At 39.2% G+C, this 22,248-nt stretch overlaps 1 protein-coding gene across 1 annotated transcript; it reads right to left on the bottom strand.

The window, feature by feature from the left end:
- Nucleotides 1-2,826: 2,826 nt before the first annotated feature.
- LOC141433593 (uncharacterized) lies at nt 2,827-18,600 on the bottom strand. The gene is made up of 7 exons (XM_074095701.1): nt 18,454-18,600; nt 12,561-12,765; nt 12,039-12,103; nt 11,184-11,375; nt 9,981-10,200; nt 9,495-9,641; nt 2,827-9,077 (listed from the first exon to the last, which is right to left on the bottom strand). The coding sequence occupies exons 1-7, from the start codon at nt 18,501-18,503 to the stop codon at nt 8,100-8,102; spliced, it is 1,857 nt and encodes a 618-aa protein (XP_073951802.1). The 5' UTR covers nt 18,504-18,600; the 3' UTR covers nt 2,827-8,099.
- Between the last annotated feature and the right edge of the window lie 3,648 nt (nt 18,601-22,248).

Here is a 22,248-nt window from a genome sequence, read left to right as displayed (position 1 = left end):
CCCCCCCCCTCTAAAATCTAAACCGGTGGGTAATGGGGGATGGTAGTAAGTATATCAAACTTTCAAGGAAAATATAACGGCTAAGTTTGCTTGAGAATTATTAGTAGTTTATGAGTAAATAGCAGCCTAAGGTATAAAATATACCTAAACTTCCTTAACCAGCCTAAGGTATAAAATATACCTTAACTTTAGAAGTACGGACCACCTTAAGAATACGCTGCGTACATTGGAGCGTTCTCAGTACTCAAAAATATTTGAACGCGTACTAATTGACAATAAGGTCGTTTTCAGGTGAACACCTAGCTACGAGTAGATAGCTGTTGTTTATTATAACGGTGACACTTTATTAAATGAAACGCAATTTTATTTCCCAAAATATATTTAATTTCATTCATTCCCATAATATTACCATATTAAATAACAATTCGTATAAAGAACTCCGCAATGTACAGACGCTAGAAAAATACTTGACACACAATCACACGATCACTCTACATTTAATAAATATTTTATAACTGATTCATTAGAAACGAATTCTTATAATATGTACAGTACAACCAGAATATAAATATCGCTCGGGACTTTCCAGGGTTATACTGAGGATTCGAACGAGAAAGAAAAAGAAAACCGATCTTTTGTTTCGAGTCCCGAACGATATAATCAAAAGTTTAAATATAAAAAGTAATGGTCTAGATTAGAATGATACTCAAAGTTCAAAGTTCAAAAAGTTTTGAACCAACTACAGTACCAGCAGTCAATTCTGCAGGGCTACTACGAAATTCGTATTATGATACCGTCCCTCTCACTCTCGTATTAATAGTAGATTATTGTCGCGGCCTGGAAGTAGGCAATTGCTGGCTGAGTATGAGTATTAAACGGACGAGCTTGCGAGTCCGTTTAACTAATACGAAGCCAGCAATTGCTATTCCAGCCGAGACTAATATAAAGCTTTTCTCAAAAATTGTGAATAAATCTGAAATAGAATAAACTTTTTCTCAAAATATATTATAAAATTTAATTTTATTTCAAATATTTTTCTTATGCTTTCCCGCCTTGTTTCAAAACACCACAAGCTATTTCAGACCTAATAGAAAAAGTCCGGAGTCCCAACAAAATATCTGATTACGGCCGTGTACAATGTTATATGAATAAAATATTTGTATTTGTTTGTTTGCTTGTTTATTAGACTTGGCTGTATACGACTTGTGCCAACATTTCCATGGCCTTTGAAACTTTAAAAAAAAATGTGACTGATTGCAGGCGCGCTAATTCATTATTGTCGAGCTAGCGCGCCTGCAATATTTTTAACTTGTTAATTTTTCGCTGACCATAAACTATGCACTTCACCTTCTGATATGTAAAGAATAATGTCCAGTTTTACGGACATTTTTGAGAAAATAATATTTAAGCGTCGGCGGGACGCTACGATACGAACTAAGATTTTCGAATTTCGTAGTAGCCCTGCTGTTCTGTGTATCAGTTTCACAATTCGTGTGTAAGCCGCGTACTGGACACGAGCGGGCAGCGGCGCGGGAAGCGTTTTTTCTATTCATAGTGTACGCTGCGAGGCCCCTAATCCACCGACGTGTCAATTATCAGTGACAATCTATTCTATTATATTTTTATCCCAAAATGGTAATTATGTGATAAGAATTATTTTTCCTAGACAACATTATTTCTAGCCTTGGCGGTAAATCTTGACATCAGATTAAAGCTTTGTCAGGCTTGCGTTACAATTGTAGTGTTTCGTGAGTAACATACGCGTATTTTCAAAATGGCTCTCTATGAAAGTAGTAGTCGCACCCGTAACAAATGCAGCGAGCGTCTCAGCCACGCAATGAACATAGAACACGCTCGCCGCTCCGCTGTCCGCCCCGCTACCCGTTGCCATCCAATCCACGGCCTTAGTCACTGTGTAATTATCATCTGCCAAAAGTTTTCAATTCGATTGAAACCTGGATATTATGGTGACGATCTTAATGCGGTATGGTTTCATTTGTGGACGCCATTGATATATATTATTAAAAAAAAACAGGAACGCAAAAGATGCTCTAGTATTGGATGAACAGATACTATTTACTAACTAGCTGTAGCCGCGACGATTTCGTCTGCATAGAATTCGTTTATCGCTACCCCGCGTATGCAATTTTCCGATATAAAAAGTATTTATGCCACTCGAATGAATTCATCAATTCATACATTTTCCATTCTTTCTCCATATCAACTTGCCCCCCCCCCCCCCGGGCCATCGGCTGGCAACGCCCTTGAAACAGTAGCTTCCTATGGCTCAGTGTCCTATAGGACTTATATTAATGTGACATCGAACACAAATCTCTCATAAAATACAAAGTTCGTGTTCATAAAACAGAAATTTGACTTGGGCTGCAGGATGAACAAACGCGATAAAGACATTATTAGCTTTCCATTTTTACTAATAAATTTTATTATTGTGTGCTACCGTCGCTTATTCAGTTTTTAAATTTATGTCACAGATATTATGAGCTACACATTTCGTGCGTCCCATATATAGTATACAACAGTGTACCTACCACATAAGACACACGTATAAGTTGAATGTTAAAACAATTATCCTTTTCAACCCCTCCAATATCAAAATGTCAGAACGGATAAATCAAATTAAAAACTTGGCAAACCTCAAATGTAATTGCAGGAACTTCGAAGATTACATGATTGTTTTACATATCAAAGTTTAAACTTACTCGTAAATGTCAAAGATCTTAGTTAATTGGGTGAAGTAACATGATTATCTTGAAATTCTGAAACCCTCGAAAAGCAAAAGTAATTTAATTTTATAACAACATAAATAAAGCGTCACTGACGTGGCGGCAATGACGCAGTGACAGAACAGCACAATGTCACTGACGCGCCTAAGGAACAGAAGACGTACCGGCATTGCTGTGCTCGAAGACTGTTCCATTCTTTTAGACTGTTTTTTGTGCACTTTACGCGATCCTTCTTGCCTCGTACATACACAAGTTGCAATGGACTAGCGGTTGAAATAGCTTCTGGCACTACGACATGGTTGCCTTTAAAAGGCGACTGTACTGTTCCTTGCAGGGCCGACAACGCACCAGCGATCTCAATAGTACTGTATCCATCATCAACATCATGTCAGCCGAAAGACGTCCACTGCTGGACATAGGCCTCCCCCAAGGCTCTCCACTCAGACCGGTCTAGTGCTTTCCGCATCCACCGCGATCCCGCGATCTTAACCAAGTCGTCGCTCCATCTTGTTGGAGGCCTACCGACAGCTCGTCTCCCGGTCCGCGGACGCCATTCGAGAACCTTCTGGCCCCATCGGCCATCCGTCCTGCGAGCAATGTGCCCCGCCCACTGCCACTTTAGTTTCGCAATTCTTCGGGCTATGTCGGTAACCTTAGTTCTACTGCGGATATCATCATTTCTAATTCTATCCCGCAGAGAAACCCCGAGCATAGCCCTCTCCATAGCCCTCTGAGTGACTTTGAGTTTTCTCATGAGGCCCATCCATGAACTTCGGTAATCACTGAGTATCTGTTGAACCGTATGTTCATTTGTTGGTTTTAGTATAAAAATATCTCTTGGCCTGTCTTGGCGTCATTGACGCGGCGTTATTGACGCCACTCAGGCTAACGCTGGTTTGAAAGTCTTTTAAGGCCTTTTCACTAATTTTAATAAAGATATAACTCCAGCAATGTATTACTACAAGAGAACGGAATTTTCATGTTATATTCTATAGTGTATTAGCCGGTACCCTTGACTCCGTCCGCGTGGAATTTGGTTATCGCTATCCCGCAGGAATTAAGCTATTTTCCGGAATAAAAACTATCCTATGTCCTTCCCCGGGACTCAAACTATCTGTATACCGAATTTAATTAAAATCAGTTTAGCGGTTTAGACGTGATGAGTGATGAAGTAAGAAACAAACAGAGTTAAAACGTTATGCACAAACAGACTTACAAACTCTCGCATTTATAATATGAGTGGGATATGTTACTTCTATCCAAAAAAGCCTTGTGTTTGAGCACAGCTCAGTGCTAGTACAGTCACCAGCACCAATATCTGACACAACAAGCGTGCATAAATATCTGATACGACTCTATTTCTAGGGCCGAAGGACGTGTCAGATATTTTTGCACGCTCCGCTGTGCCAGATATTAATGCTGGTGACTGTACCACGACCACATTGTGATAGTTTCCCTTGTTTCCCGTACATAATCATCTTACATAAACAGCACTTGTAGACGCCAAATTATTTCCTAAATTAATTGGGTCCGGCAGGGCTACTACGAAACTCGACTCGAAGTTCGTGACGTGCGGTCCCTCTGACACATACTATTTAATACGAGAGCGAGAAGGACGAACTTCGAGTTTCGTATCTATTCGAAGACGTAAATCGAGCGTTGGATCGTCGATACGTAGCCGCCACATGTCCACGATGCGGCGTCGTCACCCGTTTTCGTTACGATACGCGGACGAAATAGTTTACGTAGCAAACCTACACTCACAAAAGTTATTGCGCAAACTTTCCGCTAGAGGCGCTGTCCGTGTTTCCATACAAATTGATATTTTAACGCGAACGCGATCAAGACGTATTTTGTGAACGGGAAAATACACTAAGCATACTGCTGGCGCTTCACCGCGGCACGCACGGCATGCGTACCTGATAAGGTCTCGACGCACTACACTGTATCTTGGCTGACTGTAATACGGTGTACTGCCGTTTCGGCAAAATATTTTTCGCCAAATTTCACTTCCCAAAAAACTTATCGCAGTAGTTTCATTTCCCAAACGAATCTTTAGCATATTAACATTTCGCATTTTATTCATTTGGTCAAATTATCATTTGGCATAATTTTAAATTGTCAAGTTTTATTATGACAAACGTTTATTAAGCAAACGTTTTCTTTTGGCTAATATTATATTCCAAAAAAATGTTTGTTCAAAGTGACACTTCGCACACGAACCAACCACATTAGGTTAGGTTAGATCTGCGTCCCACACAGAAACGAACTGCTATCAGAAAAGTAGGTTAGGTTAGATCTGCGTCCCACACAGAAACGAACTGCTACCAGAAAAGTAGGTTAGGTTAGGTTAGGACTGCGTCCCCCACAGAAACGAACTGCTACCAGAAAAGTAGGTTATTTATGCCATGCAATATTTTGGGAAGAATGCTTTATGCCAAACGATACATTTGACTAAATAATACTTGGTAATATGAAACATGACTAAATAATTATTAGTAAAACAATAATTTGCCAAAAAAAAATTACTTACTAACTATAAAATTGCGATAAGTTATTTTAGCAAATGATTTTTTGCCAAATGATAATTTGAGTAAAATATTTTGGGATGTGATACTTTGGGGAAAGTTTTTTGCCCATACATTAGTAATCCCTGTAATAGGAACGCGTCAGGAACGGCGATGGCGACGGTTGGTTACAGAACGTGCTAGTGGGAATAGTCTCATCTTCTATCTATATAAATAAAAATTAATCATAAAATGTGTTGCTAAGCGCAAAACTCGAGAATGGCTGGACCGATTTCGCTAATTCTTTTTTTGTTGTGTTTGTTATTGTCAGAAGAAGGTTTTTATGAAAGAAAATTTGGAAAAATTACAACGGGGGCGAAGCCGCGGGCAACAGCTAGTATATAATAATATTATTGTCTGAAACGTTGCTATTTCGATCATGGTATGACACGGTGTAATGGGTAGAGACCTTAAAAGTGACCAATTAAATTACATTACCAAAATCTCTTTGAAGTAGGAAATATTCAGTCCCTTCTAGTGCTGATTATGTAAGGATGTACGAGGAACAAGGTGATACCTTACGTATTTACGAGTATAGTAGAAGATCCGAACATGAAAAGATCTGCACCGGTCTGATAATAGAATGAATTGTATTTTATAATAAATTTAGTATATTGGAAACTAAATATTTTTTTGGCCGAAAAGGCGTACTACTCCATCAGAGAATTTTTAGAATATACTTTGTATGAATTAAAAAATGAGTAAATAGGTTTAATATAAGGCAATATTTGTATGCCCTGGGGCATCACATAGTGAAACTCAAAAAACATAATTTAAGACCAAATCAATGTTACCCTATGTTGGACAAATGAATAAATGATTATTGATTACTGCTTTTGCTAAAAAAATCCTGAACATGCATTTTTTTTAAATATTTATTAATGATTGTTAATTAAATGCAGACAACCCTGTATCAACGTGTTTGCAATAAAACAGCGCTTACATTGATATACAATTTGTTCTATTATCTAATTAAGTGAAACTAACTAGCATTGACATAACTGTTTAAGTTTATCATCATCATCATCATCAGCCGGAAGACGTCCACTGTTGAACAAAAGCATCCCCCTTAGAAAGCCACGATGAACGACAACTCGCCATTTGCATCCACCGGTTTCACGCAACTCTCACGATGTCGTCAGTCCCCTGGTGGGAGCCCTACCAACGCTTCTTTCGATACGTGGTCGCCACTCGAGGAATTTTCTTCCCCAACGGTTATCTGTTCTTCGAGCGATGTGGCCCGCCCATTGCCACTTCAACTTGCATATTTTTCCAGATATGTTGGTATGGGTTAAGTTTATTTATTTTCTAATATTCAATATTTATTATATTGTAATAGGTTTCGTTCTGTTATCAGACCGGTGCAGATCTTTTCAAGTTCGGATCTTAGACTATTAAGTCATATAATATCACCTATGTTAATTTAATTAGAAATTTCGTATAAGTCTTGCACGTGTGGTCTCGGGTAATTGATTTTAGTTCAAACCAAAATATTTCATTGTAAGAGGACCGATAAAATTGGCAATCTATAACCCTTTGTAAGAGAAAATTGTTTTGGAGGCTTTCAAAATCGATTTATCACGACAAGTATAACCATTGTGGGTAAAATAAAATTTACTTTAGAAGTACAAATCGGGCAGAATTAAATTGCTTTCGTTAATAATGACGTAGGTCCCTCGCTTAAACCACAGTACAAAAAAGGAGCAGTACACGTACATACAAACGGCTGGTACGCGAGTTATACCTACGCGCCACGAATTTTCCCTTTCCCAACATTAAATTTCATGTGACATTATCAAATCAAATACATAACTGAAGAGTGACAGTTAGTAGAGTAGGCAGCCCTGTCACGCGTTTGTGTACCGAGCCGGCGTAGGTAATAGTAATTATATCAAGGACGCTGTCGAGACGGAATACTGCTCCTTTTTTATACTGTGCTTAAACTTGTCCAGTTTCAGAATAGAAAGGACCCATCGCTTCCCGTGGGTGTAAAAGGCGACTAAGGGACTTGATGTGAAAGGGGGCAGCGCTCTCTGTTGGCAATTATGAACTCCGGACTACAGCACTGCGGGAAAATGAGGAAAGCATCACACTATTTTCCCAAGATAGACGTCATGAAGGTTCACTACTAATCCTCAACCGACGACCGCTCGGTCAAGAATGCAGCGTCTTGGAAAAGAGAGATGTTAAAGTCAGGAAGAGAATTGGAGAAGAGTATGTTCAGGTTCTTCTGAGAGTTTTAACCAGCAATGTGGAAATCTGCAGAAGAACCAAAGTACGCGACATAGCCTGAAGAATTACCGAACTTAAATGTCATTAAAAAGTAATGGCTTTTGGAGTCAAAGTGTTTATAGTGGCAACCACCTACCAGAAGACGTAGCATGGCTGGACTCTCTCATAAGATAGATTGAAGGAGTACGTTGGATGCGGTTGGCATTGTACCTGCCTTTTTTTTTGCTCTTCGGGTGAGGCCTACGTCTAGCAGCAGAACTATCTTTCGACATTGATGAGAATTTTAACATTCGTTTAGATTATTAGTTTAAAAATGTCCAATGGCATCTTTACGTGATCGTAACTAGAACCATTTACAAAAATAGCCAATTTAAACCACAAAATTAATTGCAACGTGTTAGATTATTTTTACCCTAACATCATTAAGAAAATATGTCACGAGTTAGCCCTTTTAGAGCGACTGGCATTGTGTCCATTTTCCAACAGTTCTCGTAGCCCTGATTCAGATCCATAGTGCAAAAGAAAATTAAAAAGCAACAAGCTTCACCATCTCATATCATTTCTTTCCCAGCAAATCATTCAACATGTCCTGATTACTTAGACTAGAATCTCCAAATATATTGGTTCTTGATTCGATTCTAGAGTTCTTTCGACTAGAAACAGACCGCTTTCGGGCTACTGGGACCTCGGATAAAACTTGTTCAGTCAACAAATTAAAATTATTATTTAATTCTGAAAAAGCTTCCGGTGGTATTTCACCTTTCGCATTAACTATGTCGTTAATTTTATCAACTGCTTGCAATTGCTGAACTATCTGTTCGTTATCAAACTTTGACTGGCTAAACTCTCGCATGTGCTTGTCTATTACTTTGCTGCTTCTCTCTATATCGTGAATTATTTCGGTACAATATTTTTCTATAGGTTTTCCTGATGTTTTTCTTTCAAGCGCACTGTTCTCTCTTTTGACTCTAGCGGCTGGGGCAGATTCAGTAAATTCTACTGTTTTTACTTCACCTTTTGTGATCGTAGTAGAGTTGTCATCAACAGTGACGTCAGTATAAAATGAAACATTCGAATGCCTCCTGCCTCTAGACTTTGGCCGTTCCATTTCATCGACCTCGTCAATTTTTTCTTCAATTGATTCATCAGTAGATCTCTTTCTGATGGCACTAGACTTCCTTGATATAGGATCTTCATTGTTCTTTATCTTGCTTACTAATTCGGCCTTCATAGCATCCAGTTTCTTTTGCATTTCGTCGGGTGAAGAGTTTTTGAAGTCTAAGTCATCGTCGAAAATTGCGAGGTCAGCCATACCATCTTGTACCGTTTTAGCTATTTCTATCATGTCGTCTGATCCCTTGGAGCCCTTTCTGGTCTGGTTGGGTGTGGATCTAGTGCTGGTGGTGCTAATGCGGCTGCGCGCGTATCTGGAGCGAGGTTCTGTTGAAGAGCTGGTCTCTTCATCGTGAGATAAAGCACTGCTGAGACTACGAGAGTTTTCACATAGTTTTGCTAACATTATGTTCTGGTCACCCTGAAAAATAAACTTTTATGAAACTTCTAATTTTCATTGACCTTACTTATCGCGTAGTCCATATCACTTTTTCATACGATTATTATCATTCAGTGATAATTCATATCAGCCTTTATCAGTAATTTTTAATTTTTGAACGCTGCAATTATTTTTATTTCTATTAGTGGCCCGGATCCTACTAAAGATTTACGGGGTACAGGATATTTTGCTATAGCCTTATGGTGGTGGTTGTGTACCTTATGGTAAACATCAAAAACCAGGAACTTTAAATAGGTACTTCTTAGCGCACCTATGGTGTTACTATTATAATTTAGCAGTGATTCGAGCACATGTGCATTTACGGCACGTGAAGAAATATTTGCTCTGAACGCTTTAAAATTTTGCTAACTAAACCCTTTAACTGAATTGCGAACTCACACTGCCTCTATCGTCACTGTCCCTTGCACTCTCCCCGCTTAAGCGCGTGTGCTTGCTCGTCGGCCGTGGCAGCATCTGCAGCGACGCAGACTTGTTCGGAGACTTCAGGTTTCTACTCGCAGCTGTACTCAGCATCTTTTCTTTCATCTAGAACAAGCAGAACACCTACATGATCATCAGTTCTTAAACTTTTGGAGCCTATTTCTTATGTGTCGTAGTTTCTAAAAATGTAATTCCGATTCGTTCACTTTTTCTTCCATTTAATACAAAATCTGATCATTTTCATTATTAAAAGAACATCAATTTGAAAAACGTGACCCAGATTCTTCAAAATTCTCGTGTTATCAAGCGCTAGCCGATTTTATATTATTCCATAGGAGGAAAGCTGCAGGCTAAAGTTAGTCACGTAACATGATTAATAAAGTCGTGCAATTTGTAGTACTTACAAGCGAAAAGCGAGATATTGAAAGTAAAAAATATATTTACCTCAATGATAGTTGACAGCTTGTCTGCATTATTGATGGCCAAGTCAAGATCATGCCTCGTGTCCTTATGCTTGTTGATCTCGGCTTGCAGCTGGTGGCGGAAATTCTTTGCTTCCAGGGCTATCTTGCGCTGCAACACGCTGATCGTCTCGTTCTGTTGCTGTACTTTGAGTGACAGCTCGGTCATCTGGGCTTGAAGTTTCTCACGCTCGAGGAGGTTCCTGAAAGGTGCACTACGTTTGTATTCAGCTCACTTCAACAGGTGGGACAGTTGATAGTAGGCACTCTGAAACTATAAGACATAGAAAAATCTGTTCTAAGGAACCATGCCATCGATTTTAGTGACAATAAAAACTTCATTCACACCTTGATTTCAAAAAAATTATATTGTCAATCAAAACTAACAAAAAATCGATTGATTCAGGCAGAATTTTACCAGTCCTTATACTCGTATTATTAGGTACAACTTAAGCAGAGGATTAAGGTAAAAGGGTTGCCATGGGTTTATTTCCAATTCTAAAAATTTTACTTACAGATTCCCATTTCTATCGATTCCCAACTCGAACGACTCTCCACTCAACAGATTCGTAACTCAAAAAATTAGCCAACTCAGCAGATTAACAACTGAACATGTGGGATGAAAATCTGTAGAAACAGGAACCAGTGGAACTGAGAATCTGTACAACTCGGATTCAACTTTACAGTATAGAAGTATAGTATAATTGCAACGTACATAATTTAGTTTATAGCTTTATATCTCAAAAAAAGAGGGCGGGGAATCATCATCATACATACATACATACATACATAAAATCACGCCTCTTTCCCAACGGGGTAGGCAGAGACTACATCCTTCCACATGCTACGATTCTGACATACAACTCTCGCTTCCTCTACATTCATCAATCTTTTCATGCATGCACGTCGGTTTAGAGTACTCCTGACCCGACCTTTCTTCAGAACGTCCCCGATTTGATCGTGGTACGTTCGTCTAGTCCTTCCTCTCCCAACGTTCCCATTCACGCTCGTCTTATAGATCTGCTTAGTCAATCTGTTTTCATTCATTCTCTCAATATGCCCAAACCATCCAAGCATTCCTTTCTCAATCCGTGTGACTATACCTTCATTTACACCACAGCGTTCCCTTATCGCACTATTTCTAATCATCATCATCAACGTAAAATATAATGATGTATGAAGTAACCTGTCCTTGCTCAATTCCAGCAGATGTTGATGCTCGTCTCTCAACTGCTGCAACTGCATGTCTCGCTCCTTTAACTTCTGCAGCGCCTCCTTGCACTGCTGCTTCAGCTGTTTGTACTTCATCTGCTGGATCCTCATGTCTTCAGAGTGCGAGTGCAGAACCTGAGGCAGTTCTGCGTTGGAATTTTCGTATCTGTAAATCATAGATTCTGTACATTACACCTGCGCTTCTCATATCCTGTCTAATTCTAGAGACGGAAAAGTGGGATTGGAAAGAGAGAAAGAGAGAACTTTACACATGTTAATTACACAGGATAAAATACATTGAAAAGAAAGACATCTTAAAAGGACATCAAACAGTATAAATTCGGCCCCACTCAGCATAGTGTTGCAAGCAACACAGTTGTAAGCAACAATCGCCACCACGACGAACGAAGCAGAGGACGAAGCAGAGGCAGGTCATGAAAGAAATCCCATAACGATTTGGAACGTTTGAATAGTAATACAAAAAAATATTAGAAAAGAAACAATGGCTAAATTTAGAAAAAATAGTACCCCATCACCGATTTAAAAAAATCATGGTGTATATAAAGAGCGAATTGCCACTTGGGAGTAATAAGATTCTGGATTAATTATTATGCGAAGGGAAATGGAGCTCTCAATAAATTCTTGAACGACCTGAGGCGTATAGCTTAACGTTTCTGCTGCTCGCGATCGCAATCAAATAAGTTTTTGTATGCGAAATCTGTCATTGGATTGCGATCGCGAGCGTCAGAAACGATAGGCAATACCTATGGCCTCTGGTTAGCTAAAGTGTAAGTACTTATCAATACAATTTTTAGTAATGGATAACTACCTTTGTAACGCGATTTCTTGTTTTTTCTGCATAGCTCGTAGAACTCGATTCTCATTGCTCAGCTCCTGCAATCAGAAATTGCCTTTCAAAGCCATATCACCTGAAATTTTATGGGAATATTACAAAACTGTCAATCTGGGAATCGAACACCTGGGATCCAAGTATCTCTTTATTTCTGATTTGATTATGTGGAGAAACCCCAAGCATAGCTCTCTCCATATCTCGCTGAGAGACGTTGAGCCTATTTATAAGGCCTATTATAGTGAAACATCATGTCTTGGATCCATATCTGCTTCCCGGTTTTCTCCCGTGATTATGATGTAGCAGATTGGACAAGAGATAGCTTTTGTTCAATAGAGTCATGTTACTGTCATGCCAGGTGGACTGAAGACATTGTGAGAGTTACAGACAACTGATGGATGCAAGTGACGAGTTGTCGTTCATTGTGGCGTTCTAAGGGGGAGGCTTTTGTTCCGTAGTGGACGTCTGCCAGCCGATGATGTGATAATGATGTTATTGTACCTGCAAGTGATAGTGCGCGTCAGCCAATTGATTCTGCAGCTGTTTGACGCGATGTGTCTTGGCGGAGATGACTCGTTGCGTGACGTAGCGGTCGGTTTTGACGGACTGGCTCGACATGTCGGCGGTGAGAGGGTTAAGCCGCTTGCGCTTCGTCAGCAAGTTGAGCCGGGAGTTGCTGCTGTAGACTGTCGCTACTGACTCTTTTCTGAAGAAAGTTAGAGGTTTGATGAACATTTGGAATACTTAACTATCTGATAAGTTTTCGTCAAAAATGCTGCTTCATCTGCCGTGCAGTCCTGAATAAAATGCTCGTGAATTAATTAATTGTTTTCAATTCATATTAAGGGCAGACCCTTGGCCAGGTGATCCAGAGCTCACGAGCGTTTTGCCCGCCCGTTCCGGTGTGTTATGAATATTGATGCATACGATAAACATTTGCGTCAACTTCTGATACAAATAGTTTCTCTTAAAAGTGAAGTATTCGTCCTTATATTAGTAGAAACCGGCCATCATTTGTATGCATCAATATTCATTACACACTGGAACGGGCGGGCAGAATGCTTGTGAGCCACACCGAAATACTTGCACTCAGATCCACGCCGTACTGTAAAATGACCTGGAAATGCTGGTTGGTTGAGCGTAAGTTCTGACCGCCAAGCGAGTTTTATCTAAGATAGCTTTTATTTTTTCTTTTAGCCTTTGCTCCGGAGTTTGACAGAATAGGCTAACAGTAATAAGTATGTAATAGCTTGTATCACTGTAATCAACTAGCGAAGATAGTTCTCGCCGGCAGTGTGAACGTCCAGCGATCAGCCATTTATTTCCTTAGGTACCGATGTTTGTCTCTTTTACTGACAGGGGATTTATATCTTTTGTTCTTTTCTTGAGCGAGAAAATAGTCATTTCGCTAGGTAAATGAAGCGTTTCTATTGGTTCATGAAAAACATAGTCCTCGCAACAGATCCTCGCACATCTCTGGTGGAAACGGAGACTAAGATTGGTGCGAACCGTTTGTTTTGACTAACTTAGTAGTCTATGCCAGGGGTGGCCAATCGGTCCATCGATCGATCGTGATGATTAGTCCAGTCGATCGTGGCAAGGCAAAAAATATAAAAAAGTCAAAATATCTTTATTCAATTTAGGCCAAAACACGCACTTATTAATGTCAAAAAATAAACTACCACCGGTTCGGAAAAACCTCTGTTGAGAAGAATCCGGCAAGAAACTCAACGAGGTATATTTTTTTAAACAGATTTACAATATTATTAAATGATATGTATACATCACAAGTATTTAACACAGCTTTATTTTTAACACAGTAGGTTCGCTATTTGAAGAGATCGCTAATTTTATTATAATAATTAACTTTATAATACGCCTTAGATATTAATGTCTTCTTGACAATAGATCTGAATTTTGTATCTGTTTCATTTATAATATTTTTTGGAATTTTATTATAAAAAACGTATGCAACTTCCCAGAAACGACTTTTTGGTTTTAACCAGTCTGTAAGATGGAACTTTAAGCTTCCCTGTGTTCCTAGTACTCAACTGTTTCATTAAAGATTTCATGAAGTAGGTATGTTATTGGTAGATCGCACAGGGTTTCGTCAGATCTTGGATGTAATCAAGTTAGCCTGGTCTATGCCAATGTCCATTTCTTCCGTCTGCCCTGGGAACATATTTCACCTTTTAATTAGGCAGTCAAAGCACAAGTCATACCCGGGAACTACTGAAACTATTTAATATCCACACAATATCGAGCACCCTTATCAACCTAGTAAATTCATCGAAAGGTCGTTAATCTTATTCGAGGAAGTGTGAAGTGTAATGCTATTGTCATACAACTATGCGAAACTTAAAGCCGATAGGCTAATGTCGTTTTTGAGTGATGGCGTCATTGTTCGCACTAAGCATTAGTCGTTCTGAGAAGAAGCCTTGTGCCCTGCAGTGGACGTAGGTATATAGGACGAGATGATAAAAACCCATTGGCCGGGAGACTCGCACTTACGTCTTGCCACCAGTTCAGTTTCGACTCCTTTACCATTTTATTTTAATTTCTATCCACCTTTTATTTTCTTTAATGTTTTTTTTTCTATTCTTAAGACAGTCTATTTCTAGTTTATTTTATAGCAACATTTACCCGGGTCTAGAATAAGTTTTCACCCCGCACTACGAAATTCGAAAATCGAAGTTCATATCGTACCGCCCATCTCACTCTCGTATTAAATAATATAAGCGTCAGCGGAACGTGAAGATACTAAGTTCGAATTTTGCACTTCGTAGTATAGATAGGGCTAAAAGTCAGCGCTGGAAGTTTTTTTTACCTCGCAGCTTATGCTGAGCCTGAGCCCAATGCAACCTGCTTGCCTTTTTTTTTTATTCAACTGGATGGCAAACGAGCAAGTGGGTCTCCTGATGATAAGAGATCACCACCGCCCATAGGCACCTGCAACACCAGGGGGATTGCAGATGCGTTGCCAACCTAGAGGCCTAAGATGGGATACCTCAAGTGCCAGTAATTTCACCGGCTGTCTTACTCTCCACGCCGAAACACAACAGTGCAAGCACTGCTGCTTCACGGCAGGATTAGCGAGCAAGATGGTGGTAGCAATCCGGGCGGACCTTGCACAAGGTCCTACCACCTGCAAAACTTGTCTACTTGTGTTTATTCCTGTCGTGTTTATTTCTGTGGCAATAAATGAGTTTTTTTTATTCTTTCACGCAGACAAAGCCATAGGGTATAAGCTAGTTAAATAATAAATTTAAACATGGCTTATAGACACTTGGGCATAAAGATTCCCTCATTAGTATTCAAGTGTCAGGCTGAGCGAAACGCAAAAGTTCGCGACGTAAGCCCTTTATGAACTTGATGTGACAAAATTAGAGCTTTTAGCGAAGCTTGCTCGTACTTGGGTCTATTCGGGAGACATTTTTGTCCTACAGCGGCTTAAGTATTTTTATTATGAAAATGAAAATTTTTACTCGTATATTGTTGGAGTTGGGCTCTGTGCGCCCACTCGCCGCACTCGTCACACTCCTCTTTTCAAAGTTCCCTTTCAACGAACCAACTACGCCCAGAACTCTGTACTAACTAGGGTTGTACGCACGTATAACAAGTCATTTCAAGATGTGGACCCCTTTGTCACATCAAGAATTAAATTCAAATTTTCAATTGTGAAAAGTATTTCCTGGTAACATACAAACACACACACACACACACACACACACACACACACACACACACACACACACACACACACACACACACACACACACACACACTACACATGTTTCACACTTAATTTACTTTAGCGACACATCTTATGTGTATATATATATATATATATATATATATATATATATTCGTCATTTCCTATTAACTTTTTTTTTACGGTACGTTTACTCCTACTCAGGCTTATATACTTGTATTATTAAGGGAGTTCTGTTATTGGCCTTAAGATTCAGTCTGTAAACTAGAATAAACATAATTGTAACGCTGTTGAACACCTCAATAAAATAAATAAATAAATAAATAAATATAGTTCGACTTCTCATTATAATAATAAGTGTTACTTATGGGACACTGGGCCGTAGGAGGATAGAGCAGATTTTTAGAGTTCCGTAGTCCCCTTATAATTTCGCCATGTCTGTCTGTCTGTCTATACAACGATACCCCACACTATAGCCTCCTGGATCTCCCGGTCCTCACATGAGGATATAAAAAAAAATTGAATTTACTTGATTGATGTTCGGTTCAAATTGTGAAAACATAAATTTTACGTCGGGCCTCAGGAGGATAGGGTTAGTCGAGAAAAAAAAGCGGCCAAGTGCGAGTCGGACTCGCCCATGAAGGGTTCCGTAGCAGCAAGTAACAGGTTTACGATTTATGACGTATTCAAAAAAGTACTTACTAGATCTCGTTCAAACCAATTTTTATTAGAAGTTTGCATGGTAATGTACATCATATATTTTTTTTAGTTTTATCATTCTCTTATTTTAGAAGTTACAGGGAGGGAAGTCTCTCGCGCAAACTATTCAGTTTAGAAAAAAATATATATTGGAAACCTCAATATCATTTTTGAAGACCTATCCATAGATACCCCACGCGTATGGGTTTGATGAAAAAAAAAATTGAGTTTCATTTCTAAGTATGGGGAACCCGAATTTTTTTTTTCTATTATAGTGTGAAAATCTTAATGCGGTTCACACTTACCAAGTTACTTACCAAGTTTCAAAAAAGTGGCTGTGACATACGGACGGACAGACAGACAGACAGACATGACGAATCCATAAGGGTTCCGTTTTTAGGGTTCCGGAGCCAAAATGGCAAAAACGGAACCCTTATAGTTTCGCCATGTCTGTCTGTCTGTCTGTCTATCTGTCTGTCTGTCTGTCTATCTGTCTGTCTGTCTGTCTATCTGTCTGTCTGTCCGTCCGCGGCTTTGCTCAGGGACTATCAATGCTAGAAAGCTGTAATTTTGCACAGATATATAGGTAAACTATGCCGACAAAATGGTATAATTAAAAATTTAAAAAAATCGCCCCCACTTTACGTCTATGGGAGGTGCACTAATTTTTTTTTTTTTTTATTGTACCATTTTGTCAGCATAGTTTTCATTAATATCAATGCAAAATTACAGCTTTCTAGCATTGATAATCCCTGAGCAACGCCGCGGACGGACAGACAGACAGACAGACAGTCAGACATGGCTGGGTCGTCGTCGGTGTCGGGGGACCGCTATGGTTAATACTTTCAAAAATACAACATATGTACTTTAGTCTCCTGTTAACCTTAGCGGTCCCCGACATCGACGACGCTTAGATAAAAAAATATTACTAGGTACTTACACTTAATTAACTTAGGCTAATTTTGGGGGAAATCAGCATAGTCCCCGCGGGGTAGGGATAAACAGCTAGGTAGTGCATAATTATTTTTTACTTTTTAGTTGTCTTTTTTGGCGGCGTTTTTTTGGGGCGCTTTTTATATATTTGCTGGCGTTTTTTTTATTAGAACTAGTTTCTATTAGCGGTTTCGCACTTCGTAAGCTATTGGGCCTAGAATATAGTTAAAATACCACAAACACTTTATAGATGGCTCAAAGAAAAAATGTTTTATTCAACAAAAGCCCTCTTTAACACAAACACATAATTATGCTACTTTATGTGTTCTGCTTACTATGATGCCTGTGTTTAATTAATCTAATTAGTCTAGTTTTAAGATAACTTTGCATGCTATTTATGTAGCAAAATATGTTTTTGTACTGGAAATGTTAATTTATCACCTATTGTACCATATTTTATGCGAATAAAGACATTTGAATTTGAATTTGAAACAGCACTTGTCACGCTTTCGACCACATTACCTGGCGGTGGTCGTAAGAACCTTCTACAAAGTAGGTATTAGAAAACTAAAAAAAATATGGGTGAAATCGGTCAAATCGTTCCCAAGGGAAATAGGAATTTATAAGTTTAGATTTCAATCGGCCTATTCCAAACCAATTCATAATTTAACCCTTAAATAGGTAGAGGCGATTTAGCGTCCATGCATTGATTTGGAAATTCAACATTATTGTTTTAGTAATAAGTTACAATATCCATTGGAATTATTGAAAATACTACTAGCTTTAAAAATATCCTTTGACAGGTATGTATTCGATAGCTGCTTTTGATTCTGTGGTAGTATGCTCCAATAAATGGAGCCTTATTAAAGGTTAATAGGTCTACAGGTAAGATTGCTTACGGAAGTTAAAGTTGCCACATATTGATAGTATACCTTCAGTAAACAACAGTATTAAGTTATCCAATAATGGCCAACGACAAACACTAGCATATCTATAATAATAAACCAGGTGTGTAGCAAAAACAATGCCCTATTGCCCTAAAGAACTAACCTTTGATATTCCTTCCGTTTATCTTCTGGAATCAAACTTAAACAAGACATCTCATTCACAAGTCCATGGTCAACACAAAATATAAAAACACTCAAAATAGAGCGTGTTTTGAAAAATATATCGAAATTGAAGAAGTTTAGTGTTGTGACTCCGTTGCTATGGTAACTGATAACTGTCAATCAATAGATTTCGAATTGTTATCGAATAGTTCTGGCTGGTTATGAGAAAGGAGGTCGGTCGGTATCCTTATCTTCATCCTTATTTGACTTTGACGACCGGATTTGATGGCCAAGCTTGGGGTCCCGGGTTCGATTCCCAGCCGGGGCAGATATTTGTATGAATAATACGAATGTTTGTTCTCGGGTCTTGGATGTTTAATATGTATTTACGTATGTATTTATCTATATAAGTATGTTTACCGTTACCATCCACGAAGACGCGAGACAAAATTGGCAAAATTAGACATTAATTGCAGGGAGTGTCTAACATCTGGTAGTATGGTGTACGGTTGTTGCTCTGAAGATAAGCTCTGATTGAGTTCGAAGCGCGTCGTGTATTGTGGTGATGGTGATAGATGGGTTTGTGTGATTTGTGTGTTCTTACAGTGTGGAGGTGGAGGAACTGCATGAACACGCATACCTTGCATAAACTTAGCTATCATAAGGTCGCGGGTGAGCAAAGAAATTCTTTTACTTCATTGGCGGAATCATCAAAAAATGGATGGAGCAATTTTTTCCAAAATTTGAATGAAATACCTACCTTATTCCCGATAACTACTTATCTTACAGACCTCTTGAGGGGAGGTTTGACCTTAAAGGAGGCCTAGTAGGTTACTCTTTGAGTAAAACAATAAGACGTTTTAACAATTTTTTTTAATTAAAAATTGAACACAAAAAATAACAGGCCTAGTATGACAAAATTAAAAGTAAAAGTATTACGAGAATCTCAGGTAGTAAGTTCAAGCGATTTTATTGAGAGGTCGGTTCTGATTATTCAGTCTCCCTGGCCTACACTTCCCTGGAGTCGGAGAGAAGAACCCGGAGCGAAGAGGGCTACTGGTCCAGCTGAGCGGTCGTCGGTGCCGAGGTCAAAAGGGGCCTTAGGGCGGCAGGACGAGCAGCCTGGACAGTGTTCCACGCCGGAACGATCAGGGTCTTGGACGAGCCAGGAAGGATGTGCAGTGCTCCGGAAGTTAAGGCCGTCAGGGCTTAGTGTCAGGTTAGGGCGTAAAGGAGCCGCCTGAGCCGTGAGAGTCGTAGACGTACGGAGCTGTGGAAGTTGTAGCCGTGCGGAGCTGTGAAAGTTGAAGCCGTACGGAGCTGCCCAAGTCTTGGGCGTATGGAGCTTTCGAGGGAGCTGTTTAGTGTAGAGTGAGCTGTTAGGTAAATGGGGCGTTTCTATTGGTTAATGACAAACACATTCTTCGCAACGCATCCTCACACATCTCTGGTGGAAACGGAGCCTTAGTCAAGATTGTTTTTTGGAGTCTTTTTGTATTTCAACTCCAAATTTTGTTACTTTTACGGTCATCCCGTAAAATCCACATCGAAAATACAAGCTGAAACATAGATGCACAGAAAAATCAGAAGAGACCAGCGCTGGGAATCGGACCCAGGTCCTCAGCATTCCGTGCTGCGTGCTATACCGCTATACCACCACTGGACAGGAGAACAGACACAAATTTCTCCTATGCACCACATATCTTCAATCTTAATTTGATTGCTTAATAGCGACATCTCTTGTCCGGGTGAGCGGTTAGTTCCGATGGGGTGCTGAAAGTTTCTCAATGAGGGCTAAAAGCATAGATGTCGCTAGTGTCGCTGCTTCAGTGACTAAATAGGCAACAAACAAGCTGAGATATGTGGTGCATATGAGAAATTTGTGTCTGTACTCCTGTCCAGTGGTGGTGTAGCGGTATAGCACGCAGCACGGAATGCTGAGGACCTGGGTTCGATTCCCAGCGCTGGTCTCTTTTTCTGGTTTTTCTTAGCATCTATGTTTCAGTTTGTATTTTCGATGCAGCCTTAGTCGTCTTTTAACAACACCACGGGAAGAGATGGGTGATGGGTTCATATTAGAGATATTTCCGTAGATTACTTATAGTAAAGAAAACACAGATTTTTTAACAAAATAATATACTTATTCGACTGTACAAAGTATCAACGATTCACATTATGATCTAGAATTTACAGTATTCAAGTAACAATTTTATAAGGGTCATACACACAGACCTATATTTAAATGGACAACGTCTGACATTTTGTTCCAGGTTACTTAAATTTCCTGTTTTTTTACCCGACTGTGGCGAAGACCAAAACGAGGTTTATATTTTTGATCTGTAAGTACAGTAGCACAAACTGATTCATGTATGGTGGGAACTTTTAATAATGAATTTCACTATGACTTCCTAGACAAAAGTATGACATGTCAACATGACATTAGTAGCAGAAACGTTTTCCACCCTAGTACAGTACGATTACTTGGAGTTAACACTTGACAGATGGGCGCGCCTTCAGTCAATTTTCAACTTTGAGGTCATACAAATAAAATAGTTTTTACATAATCTATAAACGTGGGTAGCGATATACTAAAAATGGCTTTATTTGTATGACGTCAAAGTTGAAAATTGACTGAAGGCACGCCCATCTGTCAAGTGTTAACTCGAATTAATCAAACTGTACATGATTCAGTTTGCTCGACTACGTGATTTGAAATTTGATTATCTGAACACGCTTCTACGCCATTAACAATAGAGTCGTGTTCAGATATTTTTGATCAAAAATTTGCTCACAAGTTTACGAACTCGACTGTATGTCCGTTCCTATATCCGCCGTAACTTATTATCCCGTATCCTGTATTACACGTATCTTGATTAACGAAACGTCAATAGATTTGTCTTGATATCGCGAGTGACACTGGATACAGTTTTTTTTTTAATGATGAAATAATAACAGGCTGAAAAAAAACTTCCTTTTGTTACCCGCAAGAAGCAACAAATCGGTGAACACTTTCCTCGTATATTTTCATAGTATATAATTATAAATAAATAAATATCACGGGACAATTCACACCAATTGACCTAGTCCCAAAGTAAGCTTAGCAAAGCTTGTGTTATGGGTACTAAGCAACGGATAAATATAATTATATAGATAGATACATACTTAAATACATATTAAACACCCAAGACCCGAGAACAAACATTCGTATTTTTCATACAAATATCTGCCCCGACACGGGAATCGAACCCGGGGCATCAAGCTTCGTAGTCAGGTTCTCTAACCACTAGGCCATCTGGTCGTCAATTATGCCATCCATTTCAATATACGTCAGTGTCCATAATCCACCAAAAACAATATTCTCGTCTTATTTCTATAAATTTTAATTGCGGATATAAATACAAGCGCACATCACAAATAAGTTCGTTTGATCGATTACAAAGCATTCTGTAATCAATCAGAACTATTATAAATTAATTTAAAGTAAAAATCGATAGATGGCACCAAGCCTAACTAATAAGTTGCGGTAGGCTAATTGGTTTGAGCCTCTCATGCAGAGGGTCGTTGGTTAGAGTCTGGGCTTGCACCTATGAGTTTTTCTGAATTTGTGTGCGAAAATACTTTTATTTACGGTGAAGGAAAACATTGCGAGGAAACCTGCACACAGGCGAAGAAATTCAATGCTGCGTGTGAAGTCTCCGATCCGCACTCGGTCTGCATGGGAACTACGGCTCAAGCGGGACATAGACCAAGATGATGGTAGATGGTTACCAATGCACTTTGGCGCAATTGGGAGCGA

Source organism: Choristoneura fumiferana, chromosome 12, assembly GCF_025370935.1.
Source record: "Choristoneura fumiferana chromosome 12, NRCan_CFum_1, whole genome shotgun sequence".
NCBI classification, from domain to species: Eukaryota; Metazoa; Arthropoda; class Insecta; order Lepidoptera; family Tortricidae; genus Choristoneura; species Choristoneura fumiferana.
The sequence above is the reverse complement of the archived record's forward strand: the minus strand, read 5'-3'. Positions and strand labels throughout refer to the sequence as shown.

What these genes read in the sequence shown, in the direction of transcription:
- LOC141433593 (XM_074095701.1), bottom strand. Translation starts at nt 18,503, where the DNA reads ATGTCTTGTTTAAGTTTGATTCCAGAAGATAAACGGAAGGAATATCAA. An exon ending in AAACGGAAGGAATATCAAAG is followed by an intron (nt 12,766 to 18,453) that starts GTTAGTTCTTTA and finishes AACTTTCTTCAG; the next exon opens with AAAAGAGTCAGTAGCGACAG. An exon ending in CTGGAATTGAGCAAGGACAG is followed by an intron (nt 10,201 to 11,183) that starts GTTACTTCATAC and finishes TGCACCTTTCAG; the next exon opens with GAACCTCCTCGAGCGTGAGA.